The sequence below is a fragment of the Bos javanicus genome, chromosome 9, assembly GCF_032452875.1.
Source record: "Bos javanicus breed banteng chromosome 9, ARS-OSU_banteng_1.0, whole genome shotgun sequence".
Lineage (NCBI taxonomy): Eukaryota > Metazoa > Chordata > Mammalia > Artiodactyla > Bovidae > Bos > Bos javanicus.
This window is the reverse complement of record NC_083876.1, coordinates 41,007,237-41,025,598: the sequence shown is the minus strand read 5'-3', so window position 1 is coordinate 41,025,598 and position 18,362 is coordinate 41,007,237. Positions and strand designations below refer to the sequence as shown.

The 18,362-nt window shown below is 36.7% G+C and overlaps 1 protein-coding gene across 7 annotated transcripts in view; it reads left to right on the top strand.

Moving 5' to 3' along the window:
- CEP57L1 (centrosomal protein 57 like 1) overlaps window positions 1-3,890 on the top strand; it is an 86,220-nt gene extending 82,330 nt beyond the window's left edge. For 5 of the 7 annotated variants that reach the window (XM_061427646.1, XM_061427645.1, XM_061427647.1 and 2 more), the window contains one exon: window positions 350-3,890. In XM_061427646.1, coding sequence (XP_061283630.1) covers window positions 350-568 — 219 coding nt within the window. In that variant the 3' untranslated portion in view covers window positions 569-3,890. The remainder of the gene's footprint in view (window positions 1-349) is intronic. The other 2 variants (XR_009738479.1, XM_061427648.1) reach the window with 2 other exon arrangements.
- Window positions 3,891-18,362: the final 14,472 nt, after the last annotated feature.

The following is an 18,362-nucleotide window of genomic DNA, read 5'->3' as shown; positions in this document are numbered from 1 at the left end:
CTCTCAGCTTCTCCAGCCCATATCGATCTTGTCCTTCTTTATCCTTCTTAGACATACACTTTTTGTCCTACTCAAAGTTATTCTGGCTTGAATTATTCTCTAGTTGTCACATATATGCTTTTTTTTCTCTAATAATAAGAGCAATAAGCTTCTTGAAAGCAATGATTGTTTTATTCATTATGTTTCTGTGTAAATAGCACAGTGTTAGGTATGCAATAAGGATTCAATAAATAAAGACTTACCAAACTTTTTAATTTCATGTAATCTTTAAACCATCAAACCAATCCTCTATTATAAGGTATATTTTAAGTATATTTTTGACTGAAATATTAGATTTTTTTCTTTCCAGGTCCGCAAACTGCAGCAAAAAGTTCAGAATTCAAAGATGAGTGAAACTTCAGCTATTCAGCAAGAAGATAGCAACTGTAAAGGAACAAAGAATATAAAAAATAGCTCCAGAAAATGTTTGCTAACTAACTCTCTTCAAAAGAACAACAACTGTCGTCCAATACGAGTCCATAATCTTCAGATGAAATTGAGACGAGATGATATTATGTGGGAACAGTAACACAATAGCAAAACTATCATCTTGAATGAACTTTGTCAATGAGATCTTGAACTGTCTAAAGTGGTTTTAATTTAATATACCTTTGTGAAATTTTGCATTATGTTTCTAGCCTCTATAAAGTATCAAATTGTAGTATTTTTAAATGAATGCCTAATGACCTCCTAAGAAACCCAAATAATAAATGATTGCTTTCCTGTTCTTTTTTATTGACTAAAATACCTCAGCATACCATGTTTTAGAAACATTGTTCACTTTGCAGATACATTAAGTTTAAAACATTATACTAGACTGATGATATTTAAAATTGAGTTGAATTTGAGATATAAGTGCCATTCCACTTTTTCATTTAGTAGGCTTGTAACCTTAAGAAGATTATAAAGAACAAATATAAAATTAACAGAGTATGGACAGGCCTTTTAACTTTTCTTGTGCTTCTTCCCTGTCTTGTTTTAGAGCTGGGGAATGTTTTTCTTTTTTGGAAAGGGAAAAGCTTTGTGAAGAGTCCTTTAGTCCATTTTTTAATGTGACAATTACAAATAGGAACTCATAGTTAACTAACTCTTAGATGACAGTAATCCAACTGTGAAAGCCTTTCTCTGCTATTCCCATTCTCTTTTATAAATCTAGCTCTTGTTTTTTTTAATCTGACTCCTTTATAACTATATTTTTATGCTTTGATTAGTGATGCCATAAGATATTTCTTTGTACATATATGCTTTATAGTGAATTTCCATTTGTTGACCTGTCTTTCCAGAAATGTGTGGAAACTAGTACAACTCTACTGAACTTACTTTGTTTCTCACCAGAATCCTTTGGGGCAACTAGAGAATTGGAGTCACCACCTGATGTAGAACTAGAAGACTGACACAAAAAGCATAACAGAAGGGAGGAGCTCAGAAGATAGGATAGCAATTTAAAAAATGGTGATTCCAAAGGGACAGTTTTAGAGGTACATCTTTATCTATAGCTGGGGGATATTCAAGCTATAGGTATGAAAGAATAAAAAGATCAAGATCTTGGGGAGCTAGGAAATGCAATTTTTTTTAAAGATAGTCTTTATATCCTCTTAGGAAATCCCAAAGATTATATGTAGGAGAAAGAGAGTAATTGTGGGCTCTTTGTGGAGGAAAGAGAAAAACTATAATTCATTCTTATGAAGAGAAAAAGAGGTGCTTCTCAAAGACCTTTCCATACCTGAAGTGGAGATATGACTGAAAATGGGCATATTTATACTTGGAATTGTCCTTGAAAGTAACTAATGACTGAAATAAACGTTTCTCTGCCTCTGGTTTAAATGTTGTCCTTCACCCACTTTCACTCCCTCTCCCCTTACAGCTCCTTCAACCCAAGAGATGTTCCACAGACTGCTTCATCTAAACTCAGTTTCATCACCTTACCTATTTTTCTACTTTATCTTTTCTCAAGAATGTGAGTGCCGTAGTTTATACTTGGCAAAAAACTCACCCAGATATGCCTTTGTTTTCTATGCACTTAAGATGGTGGCTGAATATTTTTAATTTACCAGTAGTAAAGTCATTACTTGTGGAGATGTTTTACTAAAACAAATTACCATAAAAAATTAAAATCACTTAAGGAACACTTGAATATTTTAACTAAGAATTGTGAATTTTCTTCCAAAACCAGTGCAATGTAGTAGAAAAAACATAGATCTCGGAAATAGGAGACTTGGGTTCATGTTGATTCTGCCACTTAGTAGTTTAGACAATCAAATGACTTTTTGGAACCTCTGTTTCTCATTTGTAAAAGTAGGATTGTATTACTACCTACCTCATAGGGTTGTTGTGAGATTAACTGAAATAACATGTCAAAGCACCCAGCAGAAGGGTTGGCACTGAATAAAAACTCAGTAAATGTTATATCTGAGCAGCCAAAAAGAGAAAAAATTGTCATAGATCCTGAGTTGCAGGGGTTAAAGCCTGAAAGCAAGAACCAAAAGGTACTCTTCATAAAAGTGAGAATATTCTAAATTTACTTTTTTTTTTCTTTTTCTATATGCCTAGGATGAAATTGCTTTGATTTGTTCCCTGGCTCAGGTTTCTAGTGGGGGTTGGGTAAAGAATATAATCCTACCATGATGTGGAAATATGTACTCATAGCAACTTGATTTGAAGTTTGTTTGGGTTGTTGGGGTGACATGTATTAGGAAAGATGATAAAGAATGGTCTCCTGTTGCTCCATCACAATTACTGAACTGAAAATGTGTCTCTGCTCACAGACTGCTGCTTGCCTTTGACTCCTCAGGGGGTGGAGCAAACGATTTCCTTCCTGGATGGGGCTGTCTATGGTCAGTGTACAAGAGTTGCTGTAGCAACCCCGCAGCTGTGCTCTGCCTAGCAGAAACTCGGTAGGATATCATAGATTTTTGTTCACTTAAGTGAAAAACAGGTTTGCTTGTTTTTTATTTAATCATAAATTGAAAAAAATGAAATTAGAACTTTTATCCAAGACAAGTCTCAACTTTGATGCAACTATGAAACTAGAAAGTTTGAGTGTTTGAAGCAGTAGTGACTATTCTAATCCTGGAAATAGGAGTTGGAATCTTGAATTAACTGTATTTGTGTGGGTCATTGGAATATGACCATTTTTATTAAGTTGTAGCTAAAGATAGGAAGATTAGAGGGAAATGCCCTATTTTCAACAGTACAAGGTTAAAGGAAATATTTAATACAGTGTGCTAACTGGCTGGGATGGTATGCTTGAAACTTATTTTTTAGTTATGTATAAAGCTTTCTTCCTTTAAAAATAAAATTTTAACTGTAGAGTAGTATTCTTAATCCATGATAAGACATCAAAATGTAAATCAAAACTTGACTTGTGAGATATCAAACTAGGGGGAAAGGGTGGGTTGGTCATGAGCAATGGAAGGAGTGCTCAGTGTGGCCAAAAATGCACCAGCTGCCATTGTTGGTATAGTGTAAATAGTGAAACTCCTAATGGAGTTTTCCTGGAACTCTATTCATCTGTAACTAAAGCTGTACCTACAGAGAACATTTAATTTAATTGTATGTGAAGTTTAGATAAGTATAAGCTGACTCCCAGATGTACAACAATACAAACCTATCTAAGGCATAGCATAGCATCTTGAGATTAAAAAAAAAAAAACTCTTTATGGGTGCCATGGCACCTTTTAATTAAAGTAAAACGAGGATAAATAAAAATAATAATTGACTGTCACCGGTGTGAAAATAAATTCACTTCTTGGTAAATAGACCTTGCCAGTACCTCAGCCTTATTCTTCATAACCTGTGTACTTATTTAACTTTCCTCCTTTTTTTTTTTTTTTTGTTTTGGTGTTTTGTTATATAGAGAGAATTAGATATAGCAAAATGGTAAAGTTTAAAGTTTAAAATATTGTCTAGACCAGAGTTTATTTTGATTATAGCTATGAAGTGTTTACATAAAGAATCAGGTCGATTTTTTCTCCTGATGGGTTTTTTTTTTTTTTTTTGCTATGCTGGGTCTTCATTGCTGAGAGGGCTTTTCTTTAGTTGTAGCAAGTGGGGGCTGCTCTCTAGTTGCAGAGCATGGGCTCTAGAGTACATGGACTTCAGTAATTGTGGCATATGGATCAGTAGTTGTAGCTCCCAGGCTCTAGAGCACAGGCTCAATTGTTGTGGGGTGCCTGGAATTAGTTCCTCCACAGCATGTGGAATCTTCCCAGATCAGGGATCAAACCTGTGTCTCCTGCATTGACAGGCAGATTCTTTACTGCTGAAACACCAGGAAAACCCTCCTGATGGGTTTTTGAGCATGTTCTCCATACCAGTATAGTGTCATTGCATTCTCAAAAGCTTATTAGATGCCATAGACAATTATTAAAATTATAAACTAGGATACCCCCACTGAAGAAATGTATTTTTTATTATATATGCATGATCTATTGTATTCCTTGTATTATATCTGTTTAATAGTTTTAACAGAAAAGAGGTAAACTGATCTCTTGTTACTTTACACTCTGAGGTATTTTTTGTTTCTGTTTTTCAACCATGTAAGACTTATAAATGCCAGTTCATCATTTTGTAATGTTGAGAGACTGGATCCAGGCTGTAGGCAGAATGCTGGGCATGATGAATTTTCTATCAAAGAAAGACAGAAAAAGTTATTTGGTATAATCAGCTTTCTATAATAATCTTTTAAAATAAGTATGAGGTTATCCACCATACTTTCTGCCTAGATTTTGCTTATCTAGCTTCCCTTAATTCTTCAGATCTCAATTTACTGCAGCCTCTAAGAAACCCTCTTTAAGCGTCTTCTTCACATCCCTACCTGCTCCCAAATCTGGCTTAGCTGCCTTTTCTAGGTACTTGCTCTGTCTTTGCACTTCGCACATTTTCTTGTTATCATTTGTTTGTTTGTCTTCCCATAGATTGAAAGCTCCCTGAAGGCAAGATCATTTCTTGTTCACCGCTGTAGCCAAGAACCCAGCATAGTACCTGGCCCATAAGTGGCCTCTCAGTAAATATTTAATAATTATACTGCATGGAAATACATTAACCTTATTTGGTGAACTCATTTGGAATGAGCATATTGGATCAAGTACTGTTGTTTCAGGCACCAGTTCAACTACTCTGTTGTTTCATCTTTTAAGGATATGTGACCATATTTTATATAACCACTAGTTAAGAATATTTAAGTATTTTATTATTTTTTGGGGGGGCAACACAGACAACAGGCACTCAGAATGTTGCTTTCTTTGATATTATGATGCTAAGAGGAAGAGGTTTGAGAATCAAGGTAGTTCTTTACTTGTATATTGGTGTGTTTGACATGTTCATTCAGCAAGTATTGATCTCTAATAATCAAGAATTTGTTGATCCTAGGATACTGTGTTAGTTGCTATAGAAGATTCAAAGAAATTATACATGGATTATGTCTTTAAGTTGCTTATAGTCTGATAGTAGAGATAAGACATACATAAACATATAAGAAAGAAAACAGTAGGTGGCACAGAGGTATAATGATCAGCACAGAGCAGATGCTCAAAAAATATTTGTCTACCAAACCTTTGTTTTCATCCATTCACAGATGAAGTCAGCCTGTTTGTATTTCTTCATTTGTTATCTTGATATATATATGGCTCTCCTCTGCTTTATTTCCTCATGGCAGAATTGGTCTCAGATTCTTAATCTTCCATAACTTATTGATTGAGGAAACCAGTCCACCCAGTAGTCTCAAACACGTACTGTCACATAACCAGCACCAAATTCAAAGACATGAGTCAAAAGAATGGTATGAAACACAAGTATATGGGAAGAGAGTGGAGAGTAATTGGGGCAAAAGTCAAACAACAAGGATTTAGACTGCAACAGAAAAATAATATAGTGGCAAGTTATATACTAAAGGCCAATTATTGATTTTCACAGAATTATGCAAATAATTTCCAGTCACTTTCCTTATGAATTTAACCCTCTCAATTTCCTCATACTTCATCTTCTTTATCACTTAGGCCAAGTCAGTATTTTTCAAACTGTAGATCATATCCTATTAATGGATTGTGAAATCAATTTAGTGGATCACTGTCAACATTTTTAAAAATAATATAGAATAGCATTGAAACTGTCAGAGCACTTCACACATAGAGAAGGTAGTGCTGTTTTATGAAATTTTGTGAGTACTAAATTATAATTTAAAATGCAAAATTATAATTTAAAATGCAAAATTATAATTTAAAATGTAAAATTATAATTTCTAAATGTTATTTGGAAAAGTAAAATCCAGCTTTTAATAAATGTTCAAAGGGAATGAATTTGAAAAATGTTGTGGAGGACAGTGAGATAGCCAGTATAAAATAGGAATACTCTCAAGTTCCCTACTATGACTTGTGCAGTCTACTGTTGATCCCAGAAATACCATTTCAAATTTGTTTTGTATGTTCTACAGGTAAAAGTCCCACTTTAGTCAATACCTTTACATTTGCTGGTCTATAGAATACTCTTTTCAAACACTAGCCAACCTACATTAGAGGAGTGTTACTTTTCTAATGTGGATACAAATAAATATATTCACCATGAATTCTTTAACAAAAGGCCTCAATTATTTCTCAGCCATTGTTTCTGTCTTGTCACTGCCTCTGTGTGGAATCTAATCAAGCAGGGGTTTTATGATTAGGAAAAAAATCTTTTCTGTAGGTGCTTGAGACAGTTTTAAAATGCATAAAGAAGTGAGATTTGTGAGAGGAAAAACTGTGCATGTCTTGAATCTGAAATGAGCAAAGATTTATCCTGTGAGAAACCCTATTTGTTTGAGCATCAGCAGTCAACAACACTAAAAAAGTTTGAAACCTGATATACTACCAACAGGACACTCTTTAAAGACGTCATTTTACTGAACTGATAAAATATTTTGAAAAGAGTGAATGGAGTATATAAATATCTTACCTGAAAAACAGCTTCATTAAATGAAATTACTGCCAACTGACAGGCTGTGGTTCTGTGACTTTTGATATCCTATTCAACATGTTTCTTCAGGCCGTGTCAGCTTTTGGCTGTGGTTAGAACACTTTCACTTTTCACTTTCATGCATTGGAGAAGGAAATGGCAACCCACTCCCGTGTTCTTGCCTGGGGAATCCCAGGGACGGGGGAGCCTGGTGGGCTGCCGTCTATGGGGTCGCACAGAGTCAGACACGACTGAAGCGACTTAGCAGCAGCAGAACATAGGAAGAAGTGCCATAAGGAAGCGAACATCAGGGTGATGTTCATTATAATGGGATTCTACTCACTTGTAAAAGTTTGTTCACCACTACAAAGTATTAAAAGTGCTTAAATTGTTAAATAGATTTTAGTCCTTATGAAAAGAAGATTATAAAGTGAGCCAGACCTTCTAGTCATAGCTAAAATATTCTTTTGACCTAATTTTGCTTAATCTGATCAAGTAAATTTTAGGATAAGTTTTGAAAAACCTTGAAAGTTTTTCTTTGGTTAATTTTCTTTAAAGTTAAATGTACAATGACTTGTGGGATATTTCTTAGAAAAATCTATTATTGAACTAGTACAGAATGTGAATCATTTCTTGCCTGAAATATAAGATTGTTGTTTACAAGGCAGTTGTCCAGAATCTTCTCATTAAATTGGAAACTATTTCGCTTTTCATCACTGTAGGTTCTTTTAACTTCACAAGTGTGTTATTTAAAACATAAATCCTATTGGTACACAGGAAACCCATTTAAAATTAAATTTTAAAACACTCTTGAGAATTCCATGGAACATTTTTGGTTTTATAATTTCTAGCAAAAGAAAAAGTACCTTTAATACCTTAAAAATATATTTTCAGAGATAGCTAACCCCAGACTTTGTAATAATACATGTGAAAGAATAGCACTATTAATATTTTAAAATATTGAATGCTTGAATATAGCACAAAATTATTACCTTCATTTTCCCCAAAATAAGCTAAGCCACAAATTTAAAACTGGGAAATTCAGTATCAGAATTAAAAGAAATATTTCTGGGTTAAGAAGTTCTACTTTTACTTTAATTTCAAAATGAATTTGTCTTTTAAAAGCTTATTCTGTGATTTTATGTATATAACTCTTTGATTTGATAAACTTGAAAGAATTTATATCAGTATTATATATGCTGCTTCTCTCTTGTGGTGTGATTTAAATATTGGACACCTAAGCCTAAGTAAATTTTCAGAGAGGGTCATTTTCTCTTTGTTCTTTTATAGTATAGCTCTTAAGCAGAGTGAGAGCTTTGCCTTTGCTATTTGAATAGAATGTTTTCCTGTGGTTTCTAATTCTCAGATCCACTTCTGAGCATTTCTATGGATATGCCACAAATAGTGGAGTTTGATTCTTAACCAGTCTAGTAAAATATTATTGATACAAACTACCACTGGCTGAAGTAAAACATAAACCACTCAGAGATTAAAGCATTTAAAAAGAAAAGGGTTTATATGCCAACAAGATTTGTGAGGGAGTCCAAGATATAGAAGGATAGCTTTCACAAATTAAAGATATGACAAGTATTTGAAAGAAAAAAACTTACAAATATACCAAGGTCATCAAGTTTACTGTTAATCTCTTTAAGGTAGAAAACAGCTTTTGGATATGACATATCCAAAAAGATCATCACATATCTTCAGACATTGGCATTGTCAAAATCAGGGATATATTTGTTTCTATCGGGGAATATCTTATAGGAAAGACTCAAGGTTTCATTTACTGAGGGAACAAGAATCAGACAAATTGACTGTTTTTGCTGATGTTACTTTATCTCGGTTGCAAATTTCCAAGGTCACCTTTGGGCTCAGTGATTCACTAAAAGAATACATAGAACTCAGAAAAGCTATTATACTCATGGTTTATTACAACAAAAACATACAAATTTAAATCAGCAACTCAAAAAAGGACATAAGGTAAAGTTCAGGAAGTCTAGGGTTTCCCTGGTAGCTCAGCTGGTAAAGAATCTGCCTGCAATTCAGGAGATCCCAGTTTGATTCCTGGGTTAGGAAGATCCCCTGGAGAAGGGTTAGGCTACCCACTCCAGTATTCTTGGGCTTCTCTGGTGGCTCAGAGAGTAAAGAATCCGCCTGCAATGCAGGAGACTTGGGTTTGATCCCTGGGTTGGGAAGATTCCCCTAGAGGAGGGCATGGCAACCCACTCTAGTATTCTTGCCTGGAGAACAAGAGGAGCCTGAACAGAGGAGCCTAGTGGGGTACAGTCCATGGGGTCACAAAGAGTCAGACACAACTGAGCAACTAAGCACAGCACAGCAAAGTCCAGGAAACACCAGGCATGAACTAGAACTTGTCTTCCAGTGAAGTCATGCAGATAGCACTTAATTCTAGCAATGATGTATGATATGCTTGGAGTATTGCTCCTCTGAGCTTTGGTGTCCAATTTTTTTATTGTGGGCTGGTCACATAGCATGGCTGACTGCCCATGTGACTGACCTTCAGTCTCCGGTCCCTCTGAAAAAGTGAAAGTGATAGTCGCTTAGTGATGTCCAATTCTTTGCATTCCATGGACTGTAGCCTGCCAGACTCCTCTGTCCATGGAATTCTCCAGGCAAGAATACTGGAGTGGGTAGCCATTCCCTTCTCCAGGGGATCTTACCAATCCAAGGACTGAACCCGGGACTGCTGCATGCAGGCAGATTCTTTTCTGTCTGAGCCACCAAAGCTGGTACCAAATGGCTGAAAGCCCCATCATAAATCACATTGTTAGTGAAGACTATCTTGCAGAGCATGAAGCTCCTAGGTAAACTAAAAGTGTTTTTATCAGGCAGGCTGTTCCATGGTCTTAGAGGTTATCTCCCAGGAGTTGAGCAAGGGTAAAACCTTTGTTTGGAATGTGAAAGGTTAATCCTTTACAACACACGGTTGTTGTATTCCATTTTCTGACTTTGGAATGTGATGTGCATTTCTTACTCTAATTACAGTGTCAATTTTGCCTTCAAATTTCCTCCTAAGGCATGACTTTGACTGCATAAACCTGTTTAGTGATTTTCTACTGCAGTATCATTACTTGGATATTTTGTTTTTATTATGTAAATGTGATGAAAGTTCACACATATATACAAAAAACCTTCTTGTAATTTGGTTAATAAAATTAAAGTCACATGACACTAAAATTTAGGAGTTATCTTTATCTGGAAACTTTGTAAAGTTCATAAGGTTGTCATTATTTTTACATGTAAAATATCACTCTTATCAGCTCATATACGAAGACAAGAAACCAACAACCATCCAGTTCACCTCAAGCAAGTTGCTTGGACCTTGTTGTTTAATAATGGGCTTTCTGTATGTAATTTAATGAGGTTTGAGGCATGACCATGGTTACAAAAGCAATTACTAAATAACTGCCTTACAGAAAGGAGAATCTTTTTATTGAACCTGTGTAAAATAGCAAGGAAACATGTGCACTATAGTCCATGGAATGGCAAAGAGTTGGACACAACTTAGCATCTGAACAGCAGCAACAATGTAAAACAGCTACATGGCCAGGAAAAGGAGCTAAGTAAAGGAATTTTGTGTAATTTCAACCATTTAAACTATTTTGGGGTAGTTTTATATGTATTCTCCAGAATCATAATTTTTATGTTTCTCTAACAATGTTCAAGCTACCACAAATTACACTCATCTCACACACTAGCAAAGTAATGTTCAAAATTCTCCAAGCCACGTTTCAACAGTACATGACCAGTGAACTTCCAGATGTTCAAGCTGGATTTAGAAAAGGCAGTGGAACCAGAGATCAAATTGCCAACATCCGTTGGATCATCGAAAGAGCAAGAAAGTTCCAGAAAAGCATCTACTTCTGCTTTATTGACTATGCCAAAGCCTTTGACTGTGTGGATCACAGCAAACTGTGGAAAATTCTGAAAGAGATGGGAATACCGGACTACCTCACCTGCCTCCTCAGAAATCTGTATGCAGGTCAAGAAGCAACAGTTAGAACTAGACATGGAATAGCAGACTGGTTCCAAATAGGAAAAGGAGTGCGTCAAGGCTGTATATTGCCACCCTGCTTATTTAACTTACATGCAGAGTACATCATGAGAAATGCTTGGCTGGATGAAGCACAAGCTGGAATCAACATTGCCGGGAGAAATATCAATAACCTTAGATATGCAGATGACACCACCCTTATGGCAGAAAGCGAAGAAGAACTAAAGAGCCTCTTGATGAAAGTGAAAGAGGAGAGTGAAAAAGTTGGCTTAAAGCTCAACATTCAGAAAACGAAGATCATGGCATCTGGTTCCATCACTTCATGGCAAATAGATGGGTAAACAATGGGAACAGTGTCAGACTTTATTTTGGGGGGTCCAAAAATCACTGCAGATGGTGATTGCAGCCATGAAATTAAAAGACACTTGCTCTTTGGAAGAAAAGTTATGACCAACCTATAGACAGCATATTAAAAAGCAGAGACATTACTTTGCCAACAAAGGTCCCTCTAGTCAAAGCTATGGTTTTTCCAGTAGTCATGTATGGTTGTGAGAGTTGGACTGTAAAGAAAGCTGAGCACTGAAGAATTGACGCTTTTGAACTGTGGTGTTGGAGAAGACTCTTGAGAGTCCCTTGGACTTCAAGGAAATCCAACCAGTCCATCCTAAAGGAAATCAATCCTGAATATTCATTGGAAGGACTGATCTGAAGCTGAAACTCCAATACTTTGGCCACCTGATGCAAAGAACTGACTCATTTGCAAAAGACCCTCATGCTGGGAAAGATTGAAGGCAGGAGGAGAAGGGGATGATAGAGGATGAGATGGTTGGATGGCATCACCAACTCTACGGACATGAGTTTGTGCAAGCTCCGGGAGTTGGTGATGGAAAGGGAAGCCTGGCGTGCTGCAGTCCATGAAATCGCAGAGAGTTGGATAGGACTGAGCGACTGAACTGAACTGAACCATCTGTTACTGATAAGCTATATTAAGATTTCCACAGATTTTTTTTTCTGAATTCCAAAACTTCTGTTAGAACAATGCCTCCAGTTTATACAAGTGTGGCCAAATAAGAGTTTGAAATAAAGAAGAATGGAATTCTTCTTATATGTCCATTAGATACAGGACATTAGTCATAATTAACTAATTTAGTCCTGGGTAAAAAATTCTTGTTTTTCTGATTTGGGGTGAAGCAATCAGTTTCACAAAGTCATCTGCTTCTGGATTTAAAGAGTCCTAGAAATCCTGACTCTAATCTTTTGGTAGTCTGACAGGTATCTGTCTGTCATCCTGATATCAGCTTACGCTGAAAAGTCTGTTTCCATAGTCTACTCCCTGTAGAGTCAATAGTTATGAGTATGATAAAAGTCTTTACTGAGGCTTTCACTGTTTTCATGTTTCTGCCAGAACGCCCAATTTCTGGTCTTTGTAGCTCATAATAGGGACTTCAGACCAGGCAAATGTAAGGAAAAAGCAGAAACTGTCTATGGAGAAGACTCAGTGAAAGTGAAGTTCACTCAGTTGTGTCCGACTCTTTGTGACCCCATGGACTATACAGTCCATGGAATTCTCCAAGCCAGAATACTGGAATGGGTAGCCTTTTCCTTCTCCAGGGAATCTTCCAACAGAGGAATTGAACCCAGGTTACCCACGTTGCAGGCAGATTCTTTACCAGCTGAGCCACAAGGGAAGCCTGGAGAAGACTCAGTGACTCATATTAATTTGTAGTAGCCAACAATGATCAATTAATGAAGAATAAAATCCCTTTTTTCCTGAAATAACCCATAATCATGTTATGAAGATTTATTTAACTATCACCTTGAGAGAAAATGTATATTCTGGACAGAGTAGGCAATAAGTAGTCTCTAGATTTTTTCTGGACAGAGTAGGCAATAAGTAGTCTCTAAATTTTTTTTTTTTTTTTTTTTAATTTCAGTTCAGTTCAGTTCAGTCGCTTGCACACCATGCCTCCCTGTCCATCACCAACTCCCGGAGTTTACTCAAACTCATGTCCATTGAGTTAGTGATGCCATCCAACCATCTAATCCTCTATTGTCCCCTTCTCCTCCTGCCTTCAATCTTTCCCAACATCAGGATCTTTTCAAGTGAATCATTTCTTCGCATCGGGTGGCCAAAGTATTGGAGCTTAGCTTCAGCATCAGTCCTTCCAATGATTATTCAGGACTGATCTCCTTCAGGATGGACTGGTTGGATCTCCTTGAAGTCCAAGGAACTCTCAAGAGTCTTCTCCAGCACCACAGTTCAAAAGCGTCAATTCTTTGGTGCTCAGCTTTCTTTATGGTCCAACTCTTGCATCCATACATGACTACTGGTAAAACAATAGCTTTGACTAGACAGACCTTTGTTGGCAAAGTAGTGTCTCTGCTTTTTAATATGCTGTCTAGGTTGGTCATAGCTTTTCTTTCAAGGAGCATGTGTCTTTTAATTTCATAACTGCAGTCACCATCTGCAGTGATTTTGGAGCCAAAAAAAAAAGTCTATTTCCATTATTTTCCCATCTATTTGCCATGAATTGATGGGACCAGATGCCATGATCTTAGTTTTCTGAATGTTTTAAAATTTATTCATTTTTAATTGGAGGATAATAGTTTTACATTCTTGCCAATGCAGGAGAAGTGGGTTCCATCCTTAGTCTTGTAAGATACCACATGCCTCGGAGCAACTAAGCTGATGTGCCACAACTACTGATCTTGTGCTGTAGAGCCCGGGAACCACAACTGCTGAGCCCATGCACTGCAACTACCGAAGCCCACAGGCCCTAGAGCCAGTGCTCCACAAAAGAGAAACCACCACACTGAGAAGCCTGCACAGTGCAACGATAGTAGCCCTTGCTCTCTGCAACTAGAGAAAGCCCACTGAAAGCAATGAAGACCCATCATAATTGTATATGTGTGTGTGTGTGTATATATATATATATATATATATATATATTTCAACATGGAAGATATTTAGAAATAACAAAGAGAAGTTTTACAGAGCGTCCTTCACTGTCCATTGAAAGATTCATTCAAACAATTATCAGTATAAAGTTCTTGCTGTAAATATCAAAATAAGAAACACTTCTATTGATACTGAGAGTAGAAATCATGAAGTTACAAGATCAGAGAGAGTTGCAGTGCCTGGTAGGAAAAGAAACACCATATGCTGAAATGAGTAACAATATGGGTTCATATCTATGAGTTAAGATCAGAAATAGGTAGAGACAGAAATAAAACCCCAAAATGAAAATCTTCCATGATTTTTTGAAAGTGAAAATACAATTTTAAAGATACAGTAGGATTCACATTTGAGGCACAGAAAGAGGAAGAAGGAAATAGGTTTAGCACACATTCTTTAGGATATAGCCAGTTCCATGTGGAAACACCATGTTCGGGATGCTTAGTTTAAGTTTATGTAAAATTTTACCATAAAATATGGGTTTAGTGATTTTGTATATCATATTTGTATTTTTATAACTCAAATTTAAAGAAGTGTTTCAAGTATTTGTAGAGCGTTCAAGAGATGCCCTTTGGCAATTTCAAAAGCTCTGATACAATTGTTGTTGTATGGTCACTAAGTCATGTCCAACTCTTTGCAACCCCATGGACTGCAGCACTCCAGGCTCCCTGTCCGTCACCAACTCTCGGAGCTTGATAAAACTCATGTCCATTGAGTCGGTGATGCCGTCCGGCCATTTCATCCTCTGTCATCCCCTTCTCCTCCCACCTTCAATCTTTCCCAGCATCAGGGTCTTTTCGGATGGGTCAGTTCTTCGCATCAGGTGGCCAAAGCATTGGAGTTTCAGCTTTGGCATCTGTCCTTCCAAAGAATATTCAGGACTTATTTCCTTTAGGATGGACTGGTTGAATCTCCTTGCTGTCCAAGCTACTCTCAAGAGTCTTCTCCAACACCAAATCACGGTGCATTCATTGATATTATATAATTGACTGACAAGATTGAAGGACTCTGCATAGAAGAGAAGCATTGCCCTCTGATGACTGGAATACAAAAATATTAGACCTCAAGGTGGAGATTATAAATAAATTAGATGTATAAGCTATTTTTTATTAAATTATAGTAAATTTTTCTTATAGTCCAAGCTGTCCAAAAGTGAAAAAAAAAGCTCTGTTTTCAGTGCTAATAAAAGAAAATATCATTATTTTTTTCTGAAACTGATCACTGAAACTACCTAGACAAAATTACCATATGGTCATGGAACAAGAAATGGAAAAAACTATAATTAAAAGAAATTAAAGTTGGTTTTTTACAAAGGAAAAAAAAATAGTTTTACATTCTTGTGTTGCTTTCTACCATACAACAATGTGAATCAGCCGTAGGTATATACATGTATCCTCCCTTTTGAACCTCCCTGCCACCTCCCATCCCATCCTACCCCTCTAGGTTGTCACAGAACACCAGGTTTGAGCTCTCTGTCATACAGCAAATTCTCACTGGCTATCTATTTTACATATAGTAATGTATATGTTTCAATGCTGCTCTCTCAATTCATCCCACACTCTCCATCCCCAACTGTGTCCACAAGTCTATTCTCTATGTCTGCATCTCTAGTGTTGCCCTGAAAATAGGTTAATCAGTACCATTTTTCTAGATTCCATATATGTGTGTTAAGATACAATATTTGTTTTTCTCTTTCTGACGTACTTCACTCGTGTAATAGGCTCTAGGCTCATCCACCTCATTAGGACTGACTCCAGTGCATTATTTTTTATAGCTGAGTAATATTCATTGTGTGTATGTACCACATCTTTATCCATTCATCTGTCAATGGACATCTAGGTTCCTTCCATATCCTAGTTATTGTGAATAGTGCTACAGTGAACATTGGGGTACATGTGTCTCTTTGAATTGTGGTTTTCTAAGGGTATATGTCCAGTAGTGGGATTGCTGGATTGTATGGTAGTTTTATTCCTAGTTTTTTAAGGAATCTCCATACTGTTCTCCATAGTGGCTGCATCAATTTACATTCTCACCAACAGTACAAGAGGGTTCCATTTTCTCCACACTCTCTCTGGCATTTATTGTTTGTATATTTTTTGATGATGAACATTTTGAGCAATAGCTCATTGTAGTTTTAATTAGCATTCCTCTAATACTGATTGATGTTGAACATCTTTTCATGTATTTATTAGCCATCTGTATATCTTCTTTGAAGAAATGTCTGTTTAGGTCTTCTGCCTACTTTTTGATTGAGTTATTTGTTTTCTTTTATTGAGCTGCATGAGCTGCTTGTATATTTTGGAAATTAATCCTTTGTCACTTGTTTCATTTGTTATTATTTTCTCCCATTCTGAAGCTTGTCTTTTTACCTTGTTTGTAGTTTCCTTTGCTGTGCAAAAAGCTTTAAGTTTAATTAGGTCCCACTTGTTTATTTTTGCTTTTATTTCCATTACTCTAGGAGGTGGGTCATAGAGAATCTTGCTGTGATTTATGTCAAAGAGTGTTCTGCCTATGTTTTCCTCTATAAAGTTTTATAGTTTCTGGTCTTACATGTAGGTCTTTAATCCATTTTGAGTTTATCTTTGTGTATGGTATTAGGAAGTATTCTAATCCCTTTCTTTTACACATAGCTGTCCAGTTTTCTACAATTGTTGTGTTACTATCAATTTCACCTTTTATGTCTGTATTTGCCTTATATATTGAGATGCTTCTATGTGTTAGTTGCTCAGTTGTGTCCAACTCTTTGCAGCCCCTGGACTGTAGCCCGCCAGGCTCCTCTGTCCATGGAATTCTCCAGGCAAGAATTCTGGAGTGGGTTGCCTATTTCTCCTTCAGGGGATCTTCCCAACCCAGGGATTGAACTAGCACCTCTGTGTCTCCTGTATTAGCAGGCAGATTCTTTAACACTGAGCTACCTGGGAAGCCCCCAACAGATACATACTACCATATATAAAATAGATAAGCAACAAGGATTTACTATAGCAAAGGGAACTATATTATATTCAATGTCCTGTAATAACATATAATGGAAAAAATTGAAAATATATGTACATATGTATAACTGAATCACTGTGCTGTACACCTGAAACTAACTCAGTATAGTAATTCACCGATTCTTCAATTAAAAAAAAATATTTTCCCACAGGAGATTCACCCTAAAACTAGAAAAACAATATACCTCAAAGAACCCTTGAGTTGCTCCTCGTGGACAATGCAGTTTACTTGGCTCTGGCTGATGAATGCACCTCTGGTAGATAAATACATAAAATCTTGACGGAACCTCTAGAATCGTCAAAGGAATAGTCATATACAAGCATTTAGAAAAGTCTACTTCCAAGAAAAGTTTGCAAGAAACTCCAAGGATTTTTCTTTTTTTTCTTTTTTCGTCTGTACTGGGTCGTTGTTGCTGCACACAGGCTTTCTCTAGTTGTGGTGTGCTGTCTTCTCATTGCATTGACATCTCTTGTTGTGGAGCATAGGCTTTAGGGCACATAGATTTCAGTAGCTGCAATGTGTAAGCTCTGGAGCATGGGCTCAGTAGTGGTGGCGCACAGGATTAGTTGCCCCACGGCATATGGAATCTTCCTGGACCAGGGATTGAACCCATATCTGCTACAATGGCACGTGAATTCCTAACCACTGGACCATCAGGGAAGTCCAAAACTCTTAAGCTTTAGAAATACTGGTTCGTCAAATTAAAATATACAAAAAAGAGGGTGAAAACTCCACAAAATTACCAACATTACCAAGTTTGCAATTAGTCGGTCCATGGTAGAAAAGACAGAAATTTTCTCATACCATTGTTAAAGCCACAAAGATTATCACAGATCTTCAACTATCAATATTACAAAAAGTTGGTGACTAAGTTACTTTTTTTTTTAAGATTTTTTTGATGTGGACCATTTTCAAAGTCTTTATAGAATTTGTTACAATATTGCTTCTATATTTAATGTTTTGGTTTTTTGGTCCCAAGGCATGTGGGATCTTTGCTCCCCAACCACCTGCACCTCCTGCATTGTAAAGCAAAGTCTTAACCACTGGATTGCCAGGAAAGTCCCCAAAGTTACTATTATTAGGAAGTCAGTTCTTATAAACCAAACCTAAGGATTCTTTCACTCTCTCTCCCATGTGTAGGCTCTTTCTCTCTCTCAACCCACCCCTGCCCCCCATCCCCACCCCGCACACAAGCTGGCACGTTCCTCCACTCTCTTCTCTTCTTCGGGGATGGATTCTCCCGCTATCTTCTAGATAAAATAGAGCTGTAACACTGATTTGTCTAAGAGCTATGACACAGTTTGTCCAAGACCCAAGAGCTGTGATGCACCGAGGGCTTTAATGTCCGTTGCTCCAAATCATTGTTGTGACGAGACAAGAACTGAGAACCATACACTCTCCTGACATCTCTGGTGCCCTGACTCGGATTTA